Source organism: Callithrix jacchus, chromosome 8 (assembly GCF_049354715.1).
Source record: "Callithrix jacchus isolate 240 chromosome 8, calJac240_pri, whole genome shotgun sequence".
In the NCBI taxonomy this organism is placed as follows: domain Eukaryota; kingdom Metazoa; phylum Chordata; class Mammalia; order Primates; family Cebidae; genus Callithrix; species Callithrix jacchus.
In genome coordinates, this window is record NC_133509.1 from 104,304,742 (window position 1) to 104,327,411 (window position 22,670).

The 22,670-nt window shown below is 49.8% G+C and overlaps 1 protein-coding gene across 1 annotated transcript in view; it reads left to right on the top strand.

The window, feature by feature from the left end:
* GALNT16 (polypeptide N-acetylgalactosaminyltransferase 16) overlaps window positions 1-22,670 on the top strand; it is a 92,261-nt gene that overhangs the window by 48,523 nt on the left and 21,068 nt on the right. The window contains exons 3-7 of the mRNA XM_035260818.3: window positions 12,481-12,638; window positions 16,399-16,497; window positions 17,053-17,120; window positions 17,679-17,744; window positions 20,426-20,547. Coding sequence (XP_035116709.1) covers window positions 12,481-12,638; window positions 16,399-16,497; window positions 17,053-17,120; window positions 17,679-17,744; window positions 20,426-20,547 — 513 coding nt within the window. The remainder of the gene's footprint in view (window positions 1-12,480; window positions 12,639-16,398; window positions 16,498-17,052; window positions 17,121-17,678; window positions 17,745-20,425; window positions 20,548-22,670) is intronic.

Consider the following 22,670-nt stretch of genomic DNA (forward strand, 5'->3'; position numbering starts at 1 on the left):
TTGAACTTTGCTGGATGAATTAGCAAGACATTATGTCTCATTTTATTTTTTGACTTTTGTTTTCTGTATTTTTTTTTTTTAGTATATGTGCTGCTGAAGCGAGCACATTTTCTGTATTTTTTTTTATTACTGGCAGAATCAACCAGATATGTCTTGCTTTAATTTGCATTTTTATTTTAGTAATTAATGAAGTTGACATCCTTTCATTTATTAGTGGCCATTTGCATTATCTTTTTCTTTTTCCTTTTTTAACATTTACTTATGTTTATTATAAAAGGCTATAACTCAGGAAAAGCCAGATGGAAGAAATGCATAAGGCAATATATGGGGAAAGGGACACAAAGCTTTCATGACCTCTTGAGATGTGCCACCTGCATTTCATCCACCTCACCTTTTCCCTCCTCTCCACTCCCCACCCCTTCCCTTCCCTTCCCTTCCCTTTTTTCCTTCTTTTTGGAGACAGGGTCTCACTCTGTTACCCAAGCTGGAGTGCAGTGGTCCTGTCATAGCTCCCTGCAGCCTGGAACTGCTGGGTTCCAGTGATCCTCCCGCTTCAACCTCCTGAATACCTGGGACTACAGCATGCACCATCATACCGGAATTCTTTTTCTTTCTCTTTTTCTTTTGTAGAGATGGTGTCTTGCTATGTTGCTCAGACTAGTCTTGAACTCCTGTCCTTGGCCTCCCAAAATGCTGGGATTATGGGCATGAGCCACTACGCAGCCACACATTTCATTTTTCTATGAACTTCGTCATATTCTTTATGCTTATATTTCTTTTTAATTATTGGTTCATTTTGTATTGATTAATAAGAGCTCTTTATGTATTAAAGAAGTTAGTCCTTTGTCATATTTTTGGTTAATATTTTTTCCCAATGTGATGTTTGTATTTTGACCTTATGACATTTTTGACATATAAAAAGGTTAAGTGTTTGTATAGTGTTTTCATTTATGAAATACGGGTTTTATGGCCAAGATTGAAAATAAATTAAAAGTGACCATTTTTTTCTTTATATTTTTAAGTTTCTTTTTCAATTTAAATATTTGAGCTACCTGAAATTTATTTTGGTTGAATAAATTAGTCCAGCTTTGTTGATTTCCACAGTCTAGTCACTTTTCCTAACGTCCTTCACTGAATGCCATAGCTCTCCCTCCCCACTGCCCTTTGAAGTACAAATGTATCTTATGCCAGTCTTCCACATCTATTTCTGATCTCTCCTCTATTGATCTATTTGTCCTTACACTAGTAAGACATACTCTAAGACTACAGGTACTACTAATATAGTAGCATTCTACTATGTACTATTCTATAGGACACATATCTATATCCTACAGATATAGGCTACTATTGTATGAATAGAAGAATAGTATCTGTAGTCTTACAATATGTCTTAAAATCTGGTAGGTAGGTTTTTTCAGATTTTCTCTGATTGTTCTCTCATGTTTAAACTCTTCCAGCTGAATCTCCCCTCCCCCAACACAGTTGTTATTTGATCAGAGTTGCATTAAATTCATAGATTAAGTCAAGGAGAATTTATATCTTTACATCACTGAACCATGAGCTATGTCTTCCCTTTAAGATCTGTTGACAGGGTGGGTGGCCATAAAGGGAAACATGGAAAAACATACCTAATCAGTGGTTTATTTAGATTACATTACAATACACGAAACAGGTTTTTTTTTTTTAATTTTTTATTGGATTTTAGGTTTTGGGGTACATGAGCAGAGCATGCAAGACAGTTGCGTAGGAACACACATGGCAGTGTGCTTTTCTTTCCTTATCCCCTTCACCCACATTTGGCATTTCTCCCCAGGCTATCCCTCCCCACCTCCCCCTCCCACTGGCCCTCCCCTTTTCCCCCCAATAGACCCCAGTGTTTAGTACTCCCCTTTCTGTGTCCACGAAACAGTTTTTACTAACAATGCGTGGTTCAATACACTGTGCAAAATTGCAATGAATGCCACATTTCTATTGATGTCTGCACATGCATCTAAACTGTGCTATGATCGGAAAATTTGTGTTTCTGTTTTCTAATGCAATAAACTGCCTTTATTGTATCCCAGAAGTAATCAAAAGGGTTTCATCTGTATAAAAAAAATGAGGGCTGGTTGGGTGGCTCACATCTGTAACCCCAAGACTTTGAGAGGCTGAGGCAGGAGGATCACTTGGGCCCAGGAGGTCGAGGCTGTGGTGAGCTCTGATGGCACCACTGCACTCCACCCTGGTAGAGTGAGACCTCAGCTCAATAAATAAATAAAATTTTTAAAAATAATATTATCCTTCTTTCCAAAATTTGTGGCCACTTTGTGCCTTGATAAAATGCTGGGCTACGAGGGTATAGGCAGTCCAGGGGCAGGATCCTGTTGAGGGAACAGGTCACACCTGCTCCAGCAGTGGCTCTGCCTTTGTGCTGCTGTAACAGAGTATCATAGACGGGGCAGCTTATAAACAACAGAAATTGATTTCTGACAGTTTCGGAGGCTGAAAATCCAAGATAAAGCACCAGCAGGTTAGCGTCTGCTGAAGGCTGCTCTCTCTGTTTCCGAGATGGTACCTTGTTGCTTTGTATTCCGGAGGGGATGAAGGCTGTGTCCTCACATGGCAGAAGGTGAAAGGGCATAAAGGTGAGAACTCTCCCTGAAGCCTCTTTTATAAAGGGATTAACCCATTCATGAGGGCGGAGCCTTTCTGACTTAATCACTTCCCTAAAGGCCTTACTTCTTCATACCACCACAATGGGGATTAAGTTGCAACAGGAATTTTGGAGGGGACACATTCAAACCACAGCAGAGCCCCAAAGAAGGTCACACATGTGGCAGGCTGCTTTTTCCCAGCTCCTCCTTCCCCTCTCCCTTTTCCTTATGTTGAATCTGATTCAAAAATTCTTTGTCATGTTCTGTCCTATTGGACGACATTATCATGAGAGTATAGCCTAACCCATTAATTACTAATCACAAACCACAGGTAATGTACTTCTAAATTTGGTCCACTGTGCCAATAATGCCAATGTGCCATATCAGCCACTACTCTGTTTTTGGCTCTCCCTTCTGAAAAGTGTTATAAACCAAGATGCCCAGCTGCCAATCAAAGCCTTGCTGAGTTCTAATGTGTTGAGTGGGATCCTGGCCCCACTGGTCCTGACCTCAGTTGGTGGGGCAGAAGGCTGCCACCATCTTTGCTATAGTCACACTGTAAGTGTTCTATGTGTTATATGGCCCATTACTGCTTTTGTTTTTTCACTTAATATGTTGGGGTGGGGGTGGTGGCTCACACCTATAATCCCAGCACTTTGGGAGGCCAAGGCAGTAGGATGGCTTGAGGTCACGAATTTGAGACCAGCCTGGAGTAACATAGTAAGATCTGGTTTCCGACCCTGTACCCACCCCCACCCCGGGCGCACAGCCCATTAAAATCAATTAATTAATTTTTGAAAAAAGATCCTGTTTCCAATATATATATATATGTCTTACAAATTAGCTGAGCATGGTGGCATGCACCTGCAGTCCCAGCTACTCGAGAAACTGAGGTGGGAGGATCACTTGAGCCCAGGAATTTGAGGCTGCAATGAGCTAGAATCATGCCACTGCAATCCAGGTTGGGCAACAGAGCAAGACCTTATCTCTAAAAAAATTTTTTGTAATTAAAGTGTTATCAGTCCAAGTTCGATAGATACTGATTGTGAAATACCCAAAGTACAATGATGGCATGCAGACCTTGACACTTTACGCTTGTGACTGCAGCAGAAGTGGTGCCGACAGCCCCATCTTGGCCCAGAGGGTGTTTCTTGGGGTCTCAGTTGCCCTGAGGTTGTCCTGTCTCAGCATTCATTCTGCTCATGTCCTTTTCTTCAGCCACAGAGCAGGACCCAGTTGTTCGTGGGATTGGTGCCCTGAACAAGAACGACTATGTCTCCTGTTAGATGTGACTGCTGCTGAGGGTCACCAGGACCTTGAGGGTGTCACTGGCTGAGAGGACCCAGGAAATCTGGTGGTGTGTTGATTTTGTCTGAGTATACAAACTCTTGTATTTTTCTGTTTTTCCATGTTCTTTTGAGCCATAGTCAAGAAGTATTTCCCAGCGCACGTCCAGACCAATAAGTGACAGCGTTGGGCAAGTCCCTATCTGAGCCACGAGCTGATACCCTGATCCTTGAGCCAGGGAGGAGAGCGACCTCCAGCCTGTGCTTGTCAGGACCCAGCTGTGTGCCGGGCACCAGAGGACAGCCTGCTTTGGAGCTGAGAACTCAGAATTGGCAAGGGGGGTTGCCAAGGACATCTGGGCCCAGGACTAGTCTGAAGACACACAGAGAAGGCTTTGTGCTTAGGCTCTGTGGCCAGACAGCCTCGATTTCCATCCCGGCTCAGCCACTCGGCCAGCTATGTGACCTTGGGCATACTATTGTACCTCTCTAGGCCTCAATTTCCACCTCTGTAAAATAAGGAAACGAAGAGCAGTTATTTTACAGGAGTATTTGGAGATAGAACTAAGCCCTTGGCATAGCACCCAGTGCACAGTAGACCCTCAGTGAGCCGTCAGCATTAGCTCATTCCTGTTGAAGATGCCCAGTCTTTCCTCATAACCTGGGCTAGAGCAGCTGTGGCTGGAAGGATCAGGCAGGGCTCTTGTACCCTTCACAGACCCAGGAATGCTCGATTTGCACAGGTGAAACTGATAAGCAGGGGGACGCTGAGCTATCACATCACATATCTCTGGCATGGACCAGCCTCACACTCCCTCCATCCCTAGATGGCCTCTGGGCTGGGCAGAGCGGGGGAATAGATACTTGGGGAGCCTGGTGGACCTGAAAGGGACCCTTGGATCTGAGGTGAAACTGTCTGGAATGGCGGGCCTAATGCCATTAGGTAGGGCCCAGCCTTAGGTAGAGGAACCTGGTTGGCTCAGATCCCTAGGGGAAGGGCAATGGGCCTCCCTCTACTTTCTTGGTGAGATCACTAGAACAAGCAGCATCCTTAAGGCCATAGTGACTCTTTCTCAGTGAAGCCTCCATTATTGTAAAGCTGTGCAGTCATCAGCACTCCTGGAGGAGTCATATTAGGATGTGTTGGGAAATCTGACAGGAGGACTTAGGTGGTTTCCCCAGGCAGCTTCTATCTCCTGTTCTTGATATGTAATTAAACTAGGGCCTCCCAGGCCTGTGGGACAGAAATGTTGCAAGGTAGTGGATTTCCATTGTAACCATGAGTTTCAGTTGGCTCTGCTGATGGTGAAGTTCCAGTCAATACAAATAGAGGCCAAAAACTAGAGTCACGGTGAGGCTCCCTGAGAAGCGGGTCAGAGGAGACAGCCTCTAAGGTGCCTCACAGTTCTAAGATCCTATGATTTCACCAGCCCATGACTAGTAGCCCCTCACCATCATGAGTTTGTACAAAGCAGCGGCTCTCAACTTGGTAGCACGTTGGAGCTGCCTGGAGAGCTTTAAGAACATCTGATGCTTTTGTCCCACCTCCAGAGATTCTGGTTTAATTGATCTTGGGTATGGCCTGGACATCAGCCTTTTTACCGTCTTCCCACGTGATTCTAATGTGTGGCTAAGGTTGGGAACTACCAATAAAAAGGCAGGCAATGTAATATTGTAATAGCAGTTAATAATAATTAATTTGTTAATTAATGAATAATAGTTAATAATCACAATTTGTGTACCAGGCACTGTGCAAAGCACATTATATGCATTGCATTCTCAATAATTCCCATTTTTCCAGATGAAGAGGAAACATGCTCAGAAAGGGTAAGTGACTCTTCAAGACCAGAGAGCAGTAAGAACTGCCATACTATTCCAGGGCCATGAGAGTTCAGAGCCCTGGCCAGTCACCACTATCAGTGCCACTTTGGAGGCAATGTGAAGCAGAAGATGGAGACATGTCTGGGGCAGGCTCCTGTGGGACCCCTGATACTCTACTCAGGCCTCCCCTGTACCCAACCTAAGGTTCCTGGCCCTGTTTAGCCCACAGCACCTTGTCTGGTTGGATGAGACCACTGGCAGCCCAGTGGGGTTGGCTATTTCCTGAGGCAGGCTCAGGGAGGCCCTGTGGGACCCTCCTTTTCACTTGGAAGAGCTGGAACCTGAGACCTTAAGCTCAGAGATGTCAACTTATGTGCTTAGCTTCCCGGCTCTCATAATGAATGTCAGTCTTTCAACTTGGGACAGAGAATCAGGTAAGATTTTACTCCCAGGGAAGTGGGAAGTGGTTGAAAATCACATTTTATTCACCAGGTGTTTTTGGTTTATAGCGGACTCAGGAAGAAAGTCAGGGGCCATCCATAAAGTAGGGCCAGAGCCTTTTTACTTGCAGTTTCATTGAAATTTAGTGAAAGGCAAACCCAGCAGGTACCTGTTTTACTGGCAGTAAAAGAAAATTGGACAACAATTATTTAAGAGCAGTTGGAGCTGTTTAAATCTAAAATGTAAGGGTTTGTGTATGTTTTAAAAGAAAGTTTACAAGGCTTGGGGATTTGGGTTGAACTGTTTTTGATGAAAATGATATGGAAAATATTTTCCTTTCTTATTTTAACCTTCTTCTTTGCTGTTTGTTTCCTAAATTTAGCAGGAAGCAATAAGCAAGTCTAGCTGGAAAAAAAAAAAACTGAAAGAAGTCAGGCAAGTTTCAAGGTCTAATCGAAATGATAGACTGAAAATAAAGCTGTCCAAGGTGAGACAGTAATTCTTCCCATTTTATGCCACAAAGTCATTATTTCAACTTAAACCATTTTCAGATGTGACTGACCTACTGGACACGGACGTGCTGGATTTGGCACTCCCTAAAACTACAAAGACTGGGGAGGGAGGCAACTGCCTAAACGACAGCCAAGAACTCTCAGCGGGAGGCTGGAAGGATGTGGGAGGCTCGTCAGCCTGTCATTCACCATCTCTCCAACCTTCATTCCTCACCATGGCAACGCAAGGGCTTCTGGAGCCATGGTCCAGACGGAACCCCCAGTCTCAAAGCCTGAACACAGCCCTGCCTGCTGGGGAAGGCTGGGAATGCCCCACCCAACTCTGGACTTACCCACTGGCCAAATGCCAAAGATGGGCCTGATATTTTGGAATGGAGTGTTGCCACCAATGACTGTCATTGTTGTCGGTGACTCACTTGTTGGGTTTTGGGTTTGATTTTGTTTTTTACTTGTGGAGAACGATTTTCTATTTACTGAAAAAACTGAAGGACTGATATCTCTGAACTTTTGGTCACTGGAGAAGAACACACAACTCAAATTAGTTTTTAAAAAATATGTATGTATGTATGTAGGTAGGTAGGTAGATATTTTCCATCTCTTAGCTCTGATAGTTTCTTCTTGGTTCATTTTTCAGACAAGATTTCTCCATGTGATGGACAAGAAGATTCTCATTTTATACGCTTGGCTGTAAAAAAAAGTTCATTGTATAGAAAAGTCTCAGGGAAGATTCCGACTGGCCCAGATCAAATCAAATGACCTTTCCTGAACCAATCACTGTGTCTAGAGATGCAGTAATGAGATTGGCCTAGCCAGGGTCTTCTGCTCACCTTTGTGTTGGTGCTCAGGGTATTGGTGGGACAGGGGACAGTGAATGACAATCCTGCCAGTAGCCTATGAGTGGGGAAGAAGATCTCTAAGACAGGCAAAAACTACTCTACACCAGCTTGGTCCACCTCAGTCTCAAATGTTGTATTTGGCCAAGGATGCAGGGATGGTGGGGAAAGGAGGAAGGGAAAGGGAGGCTTGAGATCAGACATGTATTCAATAGCTATTGTTTTTGAGTGCCTACAACCACCAAGGTTCTGCTCTGGGCTTTGCGATTCAGCATTGGACAAAACAGAAAACCCCTGCCCTGGTGAAGCTTATAACCTTGTTTGGAGAAGTAGCCAAAAACATAAAATTAATAAAATACACATGGACTGTCAGATTGCTATGAGTGCCATAGGAGAAGTAAAACAGTACGGGAGGACAGGGAATGCGAGGGTGGGGTTGGGGTCACAGAGTTACAGATGGTGGTTGTGGAAGGTTAACAGAGCAGGTGAGGTTTGATGAGGGCTCTGCGGGAGATGAAGGAGAGAGCCCCACAGAACAGCCTTCCACAGAAAGAAGCCTATAGGGAAGGGTGCCTGGCGGGCTGAAGGAACAGAAGGGATGCCAGTGTGGCTGGAGCAGAGTGTGTAAGGGGCAACAGGGGAAGCAAGTTCAGCAAGGTGACACCTGCCCAGAGAGCACCTCAGGCCATTGTGAGCTTTGGGCTTGTAGTCTGTGAGAGAGACGGGGGCACTGAAGGTCACGTGATGTGTCAGAGGGTCCCATTTGTTTGCTGTTGTTTTCTCTCCAATTGATTATAGGCCATTTGAGAGCAGGGACAATATGTAGGTATTCATTCATTTATACATCTGTTCCTTGATTCAGCAAACACTTGTTGAGTACCTACTATGTGCCGGGAGCGGGGAACCCCATGAGGAAGAGCTCACCATCTAGTGGAAAAGAAAGAGCAGTAAAGCACAAATGTCAGTGTCATGTGACATGTGCCCCTGCCTGACATAAGAATTCCATCAACAGCCCAAAATACTCTCACCACCCCCTCCAGAGAGGGCAGCCAAGCCAGTCCCATCCAGTGGCTCCAAGCCCAGGATCTCTAGTCTCTTGAGCTGGTCCAGATATAGCTCCTCATGGTCCTGCAGCCAAGTGCCAAATGATGCATTTACTCCCTTGCCGATACACTTAGTGAGCAACGTGGATGGAATGCAGGATAGCAGCAGCACAATTCCCCTTTAGAAGAGGGGAGGAGGGGCCGGGCATGGTAGCTCAAGCCTGTAATCCCAGCACTTTGGGAGGCTGAGGTGGGTGGATCATGAGGTCAAGAGATCGAGACCATCCTGGTCAACATGGTGAAACCCCGTCTCTACTAAAGATATAAAAAATTAGCTGGGCATGGTGGCACGTGCCTGTAATCCCAGCTACTCAGGAGGCTGAGGCAGGAGAATTGCTTGAACCCAGGAGGCGGAGGTTGTGGTGAGCCACGATCACGCCATTGCACTCCAGCCTGGGTAACAAGAGAGAAACTCCGTCTCAAAAAAAAAAAAAAAAGAATAAGAAGAGAGGAGGAGGGAAACAGCCTCCACTGGTCACACGACATCTGCAGACTCCTGCTTCAGTGGGAGTCGGGGTTGGGGTGAGGTTCTGTGGTCAGTTCTCTGGCTGCCCCTGCTCTGAGCTTGGGTTGGAGGTTTCTTCTTCCTGATCTTCCATGGCCAAGCCTGGCATGAGGTGGGGCATGGAAGGGACCAGATGCTTAGATTCCTGTTCTAGGGGTCCCATGTTGCCTTTTGTATATATCCACATTCCCAGCCTCTTACCCAGTGTATGTACATAGTAGGTTTTCAATCACTATCTGTTGAGTTAATGCCAGCGGTATGAAGTACTCTGTCTATGAATATAGAGGGCAGACATTGAATCAGGCTGTGAGGCATGGGAGGGCATCAAGGACGATTTTGTGAATTCATGACTTGGGTGGAACTGCCCATCTCTGCAACAGAGAAGCAGGAGAAGCAGCAGCTTTGGGATAAGTGGGGAATTTGTTTTGAGATGCCAAGTTAGAAGCATCCATGGGACATTCAAAGATCTGAAGTCTCAAGATCAAAGAATGGGACTAAAGGTAAAAGGAGGAGTTTAAGAGCTTGGAGGAAATGATTATGGTCTGGGCATAGGAACTAGGGTTAGACATCGGAAGTAGAACAGCTCTGGGTGGTGACTGGGGCGAGGTCAGAGAGAGCTGAGGAGAGAGGAGGTGGAAGCCCTGAAGAGCTCATGGAATTGCCAGGAGCCACACCTACCCTTCCTCCGTATCCCCTCCACTTGACTGGCTCAGGACCAACTGATGTTTCAGCTCCAACCCCAAGGGACAGCAGGGTCCCTCCTGAAAGGAGAGCTAAGACCTCTGGGAGGAGTGCGCCTGCTGTTTCCATGACATCTGTCTCACAAGTTGTCTCACAGGTGAAGAGTCAGACCCCAAACCCTGACACCACCCAGATGGGGGTTGGACCACCCAGGGACTATGGCTTTGTGGAAGGGAACAGCAGACTTTTCCCAATAGCATCTCCAAGGACGTCTAACTCAATTTCAAGGCCTTGGAAGGAACTTCTCTAGAGAGCCTGGACCTGAGCAGACATTCTTCTGCAACATTCTCCATGGCCCTGAGGAAGCCTTGAATGAGGTGGGGAGGGCAGCAGGCTGGGGCAGGGGAACAGTCTCAGAAACCTTACTTCTGCTTCCTGGCACATAGGAGGCCCTCAGTGGAGCTTGGTTGAATGAATGAATGGATGAGTGAATGCAAGTGTTCATAGACACATGAATGCATGTTCAGGTGATCCAGAAGGTTGCCCCAGTGCCTGGTAGACGAGGTGACTGTCAGTCAATGTTCACTGGGCAATGAATGAGCATGGGATGAGGACTCAGAGGTTTCCTGAGCCCACAAGGTGGCCATAAGTCCTAAAGAAACAAACATGGCTATTTCCCACAGCTGACCTGAAGGATAATGAAATGCACACTCTCCCTTGGGGAGCTTCAGTAAATCGTTCCTCTTCAATATTAGCTCCTTTGCCATCAACTGGAGGCTGTGTTTCATTTCCCTGACCCGGAGCTAAGAGGGCATCCATCACTTTCCCAGGTGGGAAGGACACAAAGGATCACTCTCCCTTTCACTCTCACTTTAAGAGTTGGATGGCTTGGATCCTTCTAGAAATCCAGGGCTCAAGCCAGAGCATTGCTTTTCTCCCTCTCTCCCTCCTTCCTTCCGTTCTTCAGTCTTTCCTGAAATGGATTTTGAGTTCACTGGGGGCTCTGCCACATCTGTTCCGTCTCTGCCATGGGACCACCTCAGTGTTTCAGCAAAGCAGCCGCAGCCATGTTACCATCATGAGCATTTGTGTCTGACATAGGGTGGGCACAGTGGACACAAGGACATCTCCCTCACTGTTCTGCCCTCAGGGAGCCACCAACTGGCTCCTAGGACAAGAGGCAACCTGAGAAGGTAGCATCGCTACAGAGTGGCAGAAGTTCCAGAGATAAGAGCTCCCTGGACCCTGGGCGTGCCTGTCTAGTGAGATTGAGTGCTAGGCTCTCAGGGGAACATGGAGGCCCTGAGCTGCTGATAGACAGTCCCAGTGTCATTTCACACAGTCCCAGTGTCATTTCACACTCCCCACAGGTCCAGCCAGGACCATCCCTCTAAGACTAGGCTGTACTAGCATCCATCCTCATGCAAGAGTTTTGTGAGTGGTCAATTCTCACCCTCCTTTCTGTTTCCTCTGCTACCACAGCTTCACTCTAGGGCTGATGGTCGGGGGGAAAGTTGGAGTTGGGATGTACCCACAGTTGATGATATTTCATGGCACTCTGGAGACTATCCAGCCAGCAGTTGCGTTCAAGTAATGAGATGTCAGGATGCATGCATCCATCCGTTCATTTTAGATGTGTCCTTCCCCAGTGTCTGTTGCTGGAGACTCTGGGAGTACAGGGGAGGGTGTGGCCATGAAGAAAGGGGATGGGCAATGACATCTGCCATCCATCATGCCCAGCACTTACTGCCTGGGGACCAGTGGATCTTGCAAGGGCCATTTCAGGGGCAAGCAAAAGTCCCACAGAAGATGCATCACTGTCTGTGCACTTGAGTTCTGGCAGCTCTGGCATCAGCCTGCGAGGGTTTGTTGTCCTTACAGGTAGTTCTTTCTGCAGCAGCTTGTCCAAGCCCTGGTGTTTTACTGATGGGGTGCCTCTTATAATGCCTAGCCCAGGGCTGGGCCTGGGTTTCTCCCTAGGAGACTATCAATCTGCAGGCACTTGGCAGTCTATTCTAGTTTGTAGTTCCCTCAGGACACCTTGCCTTAGAGGTCTGGTGCACTCCAGGACTACCCTCCCCATATCCCACAAAAAGCATTGGTCAGTGTGGGCTTTGGAGTCGGAATGACCAGTTTAAATTCCGACCTTGTGACTTACTAGCTCTGACCTTGGATGCTTTTTAAAAAGCTTTTTAAGGTCAGCACTAGTAAGTCACTTTGGGAGGTTGAGGCGGGTGGATCACTTAAGGTCAGGAGTTCAAGGCCAGCCTCGCCAACACGGAGAAACCCCATCTTTACCGAAACTATGAAAATTAGCCAGGCATGGGGGTGCATGCTTGTAATCCCAGCTACTCAGGAGGCTGAGACAGGAGAATCACTTGAACTCAGGAGGCAGAGGTTGCAGTGAGCCAAGATCGTGCCACTGCACTCCAGCCTGGGTGACAGAACGAGACACCCTGTGTCCAGAAAAAAAAAAAGCCTCTTCAGCCTCAGTTTTCTCATCTGTACAATGGGAAAATAATGGTGTCTTCCTCATAGAGTTGGTAGTTAGCATAAGGCACAAATGAGGCCACGTGGCTGGCTCCTGCCTGGTGTGTGCTGAGTGCTCACCACGTGGCTGGGTCCTCCTGCCTGTGGTCCTCTCTGATGCTGACCTTCGTCTTAGGTGACAGGAACTCCCTCGAAAGGCTTTGATGAGAAGGCCTACCTGTCGGCCAAGCAGCTGAAGGCTGGAGAGGACCCCTACAGGCAGCATGCCTTCAACCAGCTGGAGAGTGACAAGCTGAGCCCGGACCGGCCCATCCGGGATACCCGCCATTACAGGTACGGCCTCCATCATGTCGGTGGAGGAAGAAAGGCTGAGAAAAGGCCAACATTGTTTAGTTTGTCTTCTTTTACGTGTATCCAAGAAATGAGGATGATTTCCTTAGACTGCGTCTGGTGATTTAGACATTCAAATCCCTCACCCTCCATTGCTTTTTCACCTGACCTACTGAGGGCCTGCCAAGGCCAAGGAAACCACTCAGCTAAGGCCAAGGAGGCCCCAAGGCACTTCAGTCTGGTGTTCCAGCAAGAGTGACCTGGGAGGGGACCAAAGGAGGGCCGTGGGGGTGGGTGAGCCGGGTGCCCTTGGGGCCTTACTGGTGGTGCCTAAAGGGGACGGGGCACAGCCCTACCCACTGCGAACAGTGGGGTGCTGTGCCCCACTCCGCTGACATCCTTTTCCTTCCTTTCCTCCTGCTCCACAGCCCCACCTGTTCAGCAACTCCCAGAAATGCTTCTTAGCATTTCTTGTCTTGTTCTTAGTTCTCGCAGTGTGGTGAGGTGGGAGAGGCCCTAGACCAGGACCAGGGAAGCCTCCACTCTCATCCCAGCTCACTGCGAGTGACCGGCCTTAAGCAAGTCATTAGCCCTGCTCCAGGTCTAGGCTCTTGCGTTCTGTCTAGAGCATAAAAGTCACCATCTCCCATCTTTCCTCTTCCTGCTGTCACCTGCAGGAACAGTCTGACTTCCTGATGCTGAAGCACCATGCTCCCCTCACCATGACCTTACCTGCCCTTCTCCCAGCCCTTGATGGTCCTGCAGTCCTGGACTCCTCCCTGCTTCCTTCCTTGCTTTCACCGGGGCTGTTTCCTCTCCCCAAATGCACCTCCCCCACCCAGCCTTCAAGACTTGGCTCAGCGTCTTCTCCTCCAGAGAAGGTTCCTTGCCAACCCCGGCTAGGTTGGGCCCCTCATCTGTGCTCTGTGCAGACATCTCACAGAATGGCCAGGGCACTGTTGGAGCTGACCCATCGCTGAGCCTACAGCTATGTTCTCAGAGCCAGCCTGGGCCTCCGTCTGGTCCGGTCCTGGTTGGAGAGTAGCAACAATGACTTGGATCAAGGTTGCTTTTACTTCTGAAGCAGCTAATCCACAGCACAAAGGGTGTAGGTGAGATGAGGGTGCAAGGAGACCTAGTTCTAGAACCTTCCTTGTTACTCACAAACACATAGCTGAAGTCCAGGGTGCTTGGTGGCCTGTGCAAGGTGAGATGAACACAGGGCTGGGGCAGCCCCAGACCTCGGCCTTGCTGTTCGGTAATGCCAGCACTGTCAGCCTCCAGGAACCACTCATGCAGCCAAGTAAGGCAGGACTCCTGCTCGCGGCAAGGCGCCCACCAGGTCTGCAGGGCATTTCTGGGCCTCAGACGTTCTTTCTCACTCAGTCCTGGGCAGTGTCCCCTACTGTCTGTCTGCACCGCGGAAGAGGTTACATCCATGTAGCTCCACTTGGAGACCTTTCACAGGCAGCCCTAACCCTGGCTGACCTAGTCCCAGGGCCTGGAGGATCTGCAGACCCAGATCTGTGAACTGAGGGCTCGGCCTGGATAATCTCTGTTCACTCTCCCAGCCCACCCGACTCTGAACTTTCTCGGGTGCTCACTGAGAAACTTAAAGGGGGAATTGCCCTGGGGGCTACGTACATTTTTAAATGAGACTCTAAATCTAAGGTAGTGGTGGTTGATGAGTTGCCGCATGCTGCTGCAGGGCCCTCTCAGAAGTCTGAGGTAGGCCAGGCACAGTGGCTCACACCTGTAATCCCAGCACTTTGGGAGGCCGTAGAGGGTGGATCATTTGAGGTCAGGAGTTCAAGACCAGCCTGGCCAACATGGTGAAACCCCATCTCTAAAAATACAAAAAATTAGCCGGGTGTTGTGGTAGGTGCCTGTAATCTCAGCTACTCTGGAGGCTGAGGCAGGAGAATCTCTTGAACTCAGGAGGCAGAGGTTGCAGTGAGCCAAGATTGTGCCACTGCACTTCAGCCTGAGTGACAGAGTGTGACTGTCTCAAAAAAGAAAAAAAAAGAAAGCTGAGGTGGCCCACGGGGTGTGTGTATGTGCCTGTATATGTGTAGGGGAGCAAAGGATGTGCTGGCTTTGGTGGGCAGGCCTCCCGCCATGGTGGAGCCAGCGCGTGCATGTGAGCTGTTCTTCCCGGCAGCCCCACAGGCTGTAATGTCTGCTGGACTCCAAATTGTCAGGCTCATTTCTGGTCCAGCTCTCAATTTAGGGAGCCCCCTCAAGGGGACCAAAGGGACATAAACCACATAAGACATCCCTAGGAGGATCACAGAGAAAACCCCACCAACCCCAAACTCAAAATGCAGGCCTGGGACAAACCCCTGTAGAGACTCCTGGCTCCTGGGAGCCAGATAAACCCCGTCCTCAGTAATATCAATTACTGAGGGGGGGGCATTGGGGAGTTCAAGCTCATTCTTCAGATGAGCTGTGGGTGGGTTTGCCCACTTCAGGGAGACGTCACAGCTCTGACTCCCTCCTTCCGGGGCACCAGATGATTGGGAGGCAAGGACAGAGGACTGGGGCCCTGGAGGTCAGCACTGGGAGGCTGAACACTTAGGGGGTATCTGCTGCACACTTAGGGGGTATCCAGCACACCCTGCCTCAGCCTCTAAGCTCACTCCTGCCCCACTCCTCTGATTTGTATGCCCTTGAACAACATGGTTTCTCAAGGGGCAAAAGGCAAATTTCTTTCTGCCACTGCTACCCCACAACTCCTCTCAAGGAGAATTATTACACAGACTCTCAAGATTTCCCCCAGGGGGTCCCAGGCTAGTGGGACTCCCACCTGTCTGACCCAGTCTGCTCTGCAGGGCAGGAAACAGGCCTGGGAATTCAGGCTGTAAGCTGCTGTCAGTGGAATGAATGACATAATGAAAAAATAGTCACTGCTGGAATAGTCAGAGAGCAATTGTAATAAAGAAGATTGTTATGAAAACCAGCAACGGAGGCTGCCTTCCAGCACCCCAGGAGTGCAGATAGATACATGCGCAGAAACAACAGGGATGAAGTGTGGCAGGAATGGATTGCTCTCGCTCCCTTTCTAGAGGGGGGAAGCCAGTAGGCCAAAAAATGTGGTGTCTGTAGATGGCTGAGGAGGGAGGGGGTGACAGGATAGGCCTTCAGTGTCTTATCAGAGGCTTGTTTCCTCCAGGGAACCCAGGACACAGGAAGAGCGAGACGGCTCCCCAGCCTGTTGTCTGCAGCAAGGCTGTCAGTGCTGGGCAGTGAGAGGGGAGGAATTCCCTGGCAGCCAGGGTAGGGGCAATTCCTCTGCAGATGCTACAAATGTCCTAAGCTGGGAGGAAAGAAGGGAGAAGCTCCAGGGTGTCAGGACAAACAAAGAGGTGGTTTTCTCTCCTGCATATCCCCCGCACCGTAGGACAGAGTTCTGCCTGTGTGGTCAGGGCTGTACCTGGGCCCTGGTGCAGTACCTGCACGTAGTAGGGAGCCCTACTCAACATGCCAGTGGATCTGGGGGCTCTGGTAAAGAGCCCTTGGCCCTTGGAAGGTCCCCCAGCCTGCTGCTTCCCTCCCAGGACCCCAGAATGGGTGGCATTAGGGTTCTCGGCCAATGTGGGATACAGTGTGGGGGTGGGGGTGGAGGCCTTTGGCCTGGTTTTGGGTGTGCCATCTCTGCCTCGAAGAAGTACTCTTGGGTGCAATAGACTGGACGAAGAAAAACCTTGACCTGCCCTGAGGATGCCCTCACGGCTGGCCTCTGACCTCCGTGCTCCCTTCTCAGCTGCCCATCGGTGTCCTACTCCTCGGACCTGCCGGCCACCAGCGTCATCATCACCTTCCACAATGAGGCTCGCTCCACCCTGCTGCGCACAGTGAAGAGGTAAGTCCAGCCACAGGGCTCTCACCTCAGTGGTGCTGGCAGGGGAGGACACTGGGATAGGGTGCTGTGGCCAGACAGCATGGAGCCCAGCAGGTGCCAGAAGGATGAGCCCTGTCCTTCTGAGAAGCTGACACTGGTGAATCAGGGCCAGGAAGACCCCAGAAGTCCAACTGTCAGAGGAATGCGACAGTCAAACACCAGGTTAGGTGTCCAGGACAAGGGCAGAAATGCAGGCGTCAGGAACTGAGGGAGGCAGGGCTAGGCCGGAGGCCTCAGGAGGATGATGGAAGCCCCGCAGGGCCTGTCAGTGAGTCAGAGAGAGGTGGATTGGAGGTGGATTCTTCCTGTGAAGCCTGGGCTTGTGGTCAGGTTAAACTCCCATCTCCCCATTTCCTCAATGAACTTAGACAAGAATGGGATTCAGGAAGGAGTGCCCAGTGTGCTGGCCCTGGAGCTGGGCGGGGCGGGGCGGGGAGTCCCACGGCCCAGGGAGTGGTAAACATGGAGGGTGGTTCCTAAATCCAGGCTCCTTCTCTGTTTCCACTGCTACTGTAGTGTCCTGAACCGAACTCCTGCCAACTTGATCCAGGAGATCATTTTAGTGGATGACTTCAGTTCAGATCGTGAGTAGCCACCTTCAGATCATGAATGCAGCCCTCCATACCACCCTCATCCCCTTTCTCCAGAAAGCTAAGGCAGGCACCCTTGAGGTTTCCTGACCATGGCAGTCTGACCTCTGTGCCCCCGCAAGGATCCTGACTTTTCTAGGACCCCTCTCGAGTCCTGTTCCTTGGTGTCAAAGGAGGGGAAAGAAGGGTGGGTGTTGCTTTGGATGGGACACTAGTGAGATGATCTTAAAGAAAAAGTGAATAAAATCAACAGCATCCTTCATTATTACCACTGCCAAATGCAGATGATAGCTGGGCTGGTAGCCACCCCAAGCGTGCCCTCTGACGCTCCCTGGGGTGGAGTGGAGTGCTGCCATAGGCACAGGCACTCTTCAGTCTGGTCTGAGACTGGGGCAGGGCAGCCCTTCAGCCAGCAACGATGACCATACCCCTTCCCCATGCCCATCCCCAGCCCTTTCCTGGGCTTAGTATAGGGCAATTTTCATGGCAGCCAACCGCTTGTGGTCTGATGCCCATGTCTAAATGAGCTTGCCTTCCTCTCTACATCGTCAGCGGAAGACTGTCTGCTCCTGACCAGGATCCCCAAGGTCAAGTGCCTGCGAAATGACCGGCGGGAAGGTGAGTCCTTGCACCCTGGGTCCCAGTGAGGGCCCGTCTTGGTGTCATGCTCTGCACCTCCCCACTCTCTCGTGGTGCCGTGGCACACCAAGCCAGCATGGCCCAGCTGCATTCCTGATGGCTGGGACCAGGCCCTGCAGAAGACTCTCCTCCTTCCCAGATCAGCCCCGTCCAGGCACAACTGTAGGCAAGTTGCTCCATCTCTGACTCCCTTAGCTGCCTCTCCTGAGAAATGGAATAAGACAGTCCCTTTCTGCCTTGCAAGGTGATTGTAAGGATTGCGTGAGACAGGTTGTGTGGAAAGGCTTTGAGAATATCCAGAAGCATAAAGCAGATGTGACCTCACTGTCAATCCAGACGTGTTTTGGAGTAGCAACTATAGCATGGCTTTGTGCGTGGCACTCTAGGGGACACGAAAGAAGCACGAAGCGCGGTCCCTGCCCTCCAAGGGCCTGCTACATAAGCAGGGGGTCAGAAGCCACTGCAGCCACATGCTGTTGTGGTTGGGTATGAATAGCATGGAGTCTGGAGGAGAGCTGGAGTGAGCAGGGAAGGCTTCCATGGAGGAATGGGCCTCAGCGGGATGTGGGGGCATCGTGAGACAGGTAAAGGGGAGTAAGGGAGGGCATGCTGGCTTGTGCACTCTGCAAGCAAAGGTGTCGGTGAGGAGTGTGGACATGTGCAATAGAGGGTTCCTCCCCTGCGGGCATCCACTTTGCTCCACTCAGTCCTTATACTCATCCCACTGTGCCCATTGTACAGACAAAGAAACTGGGGTTTAAGGAGCTTCAGTGATTTGCCCAGGGTGATGAATAGAGCAGCCAGGGTTCCAACCTGTGGGGCCCACTCCAAAGGCCAGCCTCCTAACCTCCCTCTATTCAGACTCCCTTCCTGGGAGACCCCAGGCCTGGTCAGCAGGGGGAATGGAATGGGTATAGTGATTTGAGATGACAGAAGACCTTGGAACCAGAAGAAAGCATTGACTTCATAAGGCAGAGATAACAGGGAGCCACTGAAGCTTTTAGAGTGAGAGTGGGATGTGATAGTTATATTTAACATAATCCCAGCACTTTGGGAGGCCGAAGTGGGCAGATCACTTGAGGTCCGGAGTTCAAGACCAGCCTGGCCAACATGCTGAAACCTGGTCTCTACTAAGAATATGAAAATTAGCTGGGCGTGGTGGTGCATGCCTTTGATCCCAACTATTTGGGAGGTTGAGGCAGGAGAATCACTTGAATACTTGAACCCGGGAGGTGGAGGTTGCAGTGAGCCATTTTGCCACTGCACTCCAGCCTGAGTGACAGAGCGACACTCAGTCTGAAAGAGAGGAGGGAGAGAGGGAAGGAAGGAAGGAAGGAAGGAAGGAAGGAAGGAAGGAAGGAAGGAAGGAAGGAAGGAAGGAAGGAAAGAAGGAAGGGAGGGAGGGAGGGAGGGAAGAAGGAAGGGAGGAAGGGAAGGAGGGAAGGAGGGAGGGAGGGAGAAAGGAAGGAAAGAAGGAAGGAAGGAAGGAGGGAGGGAGGGAGGGAGGGAAGAAAGGGAGGGAAGGAAGGGAGGGAAGGAAGGGAGGAAGGGAAGGAAGAAGGAAAAGAAAGACCAGTCAGGCCAAGGGGCCACCAGGATATCAGTGAGGGAGACCTTCAAACCAAATGTAAGTGGCCAAAGTCAAATGTTTCCCAAGCTACTGGGTTGTAGGTACTGTCAGGTCTGGGAATATGCTGGATTTGCCAACAGTAAATGTGAATTTATGACTAGATACTTTGTAGACCCTTCTGGAGTGGAGACTGACAAGCTTCTGGCTGGCTGGCAGGCTGGTAGACAGCTAGAGGCAGAGTGTGGAGCAGAGGCATGGCTAGGGAAATGTCTCCAAGGAGCTTCTTGTGCTAAGAGCTCTAAGAGTGAGGCCCTTCCCTCCCACAGCTCACAGGGCACGAATGGCCACTCTGGCAGAGGCAGGAGAAGTTGAGCCTCCTCCCTCTTGACCAGGCAGGTCCCAGCCCGAAGCAGAGAGCCGCCCAAAATGAGGCTGGTGAGGCTGTCGAGGGACGGGCACAGAAGAACAGAATCTGATGAGTGTGGGTCTCCCAGGCACCAAGCTCTCCTCCCCCTGTTGTCTTGTTTGATCCTGACAGTCAGGGATTATTATCTCTCTGAATCTTATAGATAAGAAAACTGAGGCTCAGAGTGGTTAAATAACAGGCTGAAGGGAAAGGAAGGGGCCGCCATACAAACCGAAGCCTGTCTTAGTCGCGAAGATAATCTCCATGCTACACATATGGAGTACGTGTAGGGTGGAGGCTCCAGGGCACCACTGGAGGGGTCCCCCCAGAGATTCCCACGGGAAAAAGCTTTGTTTTCTGGTTCTCCTTTAGGATTAAACGATACTTGACTGTACTTTCCACGCTATAAACTGTGACTGTTATCAGTGTGTCCCTAGAGCCCAGACAGTGACTGGCACATAGAGGGACTCGGGGTGTGACCCTGGAGTGATGATGGCTGATGGACGGATAAGAAGAAGCAAGGGAGGGAGGCAGGAAGCAAGCAGAAGTGCAAAGTCAAATCTAATCACAACAACTCTGGAAACCTCAGTCCCTGGTGGGGAGGAGAGCCCTGGGACTTTGGGGGACAGATGGGAAGCCACTTGGCCCAGTCCCAGTGCCACACCCTGTCTACTCCCCTTGCAGGGCTGATCCGGTCCCGAGTGCGTGGGGCGGACGTGGCTGCAGCTACTGTCCTCACCTTTCTGGACAGCCACTGTGAAGTGAACACAGAGTGGCTTCAGCCCATGCTGCAGCGGGTGAAGGAGGTGAGCCACTGTCTCTGGGGAGCTAGGGGTCCTTGGGGACTCAACCACTATGTTCCCAGCACTGAGATCTATGAGACAGCCTTTGAAGCTGGGCAGGCCAAATAGTCTGCTTCCCCGTGGGTGACTTCATCTTATTGAGTTTTCTCCTCTGAAAATGGGGATAATTGTAATAATTGTTTTACAACTGGGTTGTTGTGAGAATGAGACTGGATGAAAGCCTGGGTGAGCCACAAAGCTCCTACTACAGATGAGTGCTGTTTTTCTCTTGGGAGAGTTCGCGTCCTGTCTTGGGAGCGCTTTTGTCAGGCTGCGAAGCCCTTGCAGGAGGGAGGAGAGATGCTGTTCTCAAAGAGAGGAGAGGGTAGGAGGGCTCCCTGCCACGTGCCTACTGTTCTCTGGAACGGGGAGGATTTGGACAGATGGCAGAAAAGGATAAGGAGATTACAACCCAACCACAAAAAGACAACCCAATTTAAAAATTGGCAAAGGGGTAGGCCGGGTGTGGTGGCTCACGCCTGTAATCCCAGCACTTTGGGAGGCTGAGGCGGGTGGATCACAAGTTCAGGAGTTCAAGATCATCCTAATCTGGCCAATATGGTGAAACTCTGTCTCTACTAAAAATACAAAAATTAGCTGGGCATGGTTGTGCACGCCTGCAGTCCCAACTACTAAGGAAGCTGAGGCAGGAGAATTGCTTGAACCCAGGAGGTAGAGGTTGCAGTGATCCGAGATCACACCACTGCACGCCAGCTTGGCAACAAAGTGAGACTCCGTTTCTACCCCCCGCCAAAAAAAAAAAAAAATTGGCAAAGGGGCCGGGAGTGGTGGCTCACACCTGTAATCCCAGCATTTTGGGAGGCTGAGGCGGGTGAATCACCTGAGGTCAGGAGTTGGAGACCAGCCTGGCTAACATGGTGAAACCCCATCTCTACATAAATACAAAAAGTAGCCAGGCATGATGGCGGGTGCCTGTGGTCCCAGCTACTCAGGGGGCTGAGGCGGGAGAATCACTTGATCCTGGGAGGCAGAGGTTGCAGGGAGCTGAGATCACACCATTGCACTCCAGCCTGGGCGACTGAGTGAGACTCCATCTCAAAAAATAATTGGCGAAGAATTTGAGTAGACATTTTTTCAAGGAAGATATAGAAATGGCCAATAAGCCTAGGAAAAGATGCTCAACATCATTATTCATTAGGGAAATGCACTCAAAACCATAATGAGATGCCACTTCATGCCTACCAGGATGGCTAGAATAAAAAAGATGGACAATAACAAGTGCTGGCAAGGACATGGAGAAACAGGAGCTGTATCAGGCCATTCTTGCTATAAAGAAATACCTGAGACTGGATAACTTATAAAAAAAAGAGGTTTGGCTGGGCGCGGTGGCTCACGCCTATAATCCCAGCACTTTGGGAGGCTGACGCAGGTGGATCACGAGGTCAAGAGATCAAGACCATCCTGGTCAACAAGGTGAAACCCCGTCTCTACTAAAAATACAAAAATTAGCTGGGCATGGTGGTGCACGCCTGTAGTCCCAGCTACTCGGGAGGCTGAGGCAGGAGAATTGCTTGAACCCAGGAGGCGGAGGTTGCGGTGAGCTGAGATCATGCCATTGCACTCCAGCCTGGGTAACAAGAGCGAAACTCTGTCTCAAGAAAAAAAAAAAAAGAGGTTTAATTGGCTAACGTTGTACAAGCGTGACACCAGCATCTGCTTGTCTTCTGAGGAGGCCTCAGGGAGCTTTAATCATGGCAGAAGGTGAAGGGGGAGTGGGTACCTCCCATGGCAAGAGTGACAGCAAGAGAGAGTTGGGCGGAGGTACTACATACTTCAAAACTAACCAGATCTCACGAGAAGTCACTCACTATCACGAAGACAACACTAAGCCGTAAGCGATCCACCCCCATGACCCAAACATCCCCAACTAGGCCCCATCTCCAGCTTTGGGGATTACATTTCAGTGTGAGATTTGGGAGCCTTCATAGATTGCCGGCAGGAATGTAAAGTAGGGCAGCCACTTCGGAGGCAGTCTGGCAGTTCTAGTTTGGACATAAGTTACTTACCATATGACCCAGCAGTGGAACTGCTAGGCGTATACCCGAGAGAAATGAAAACATATGTTC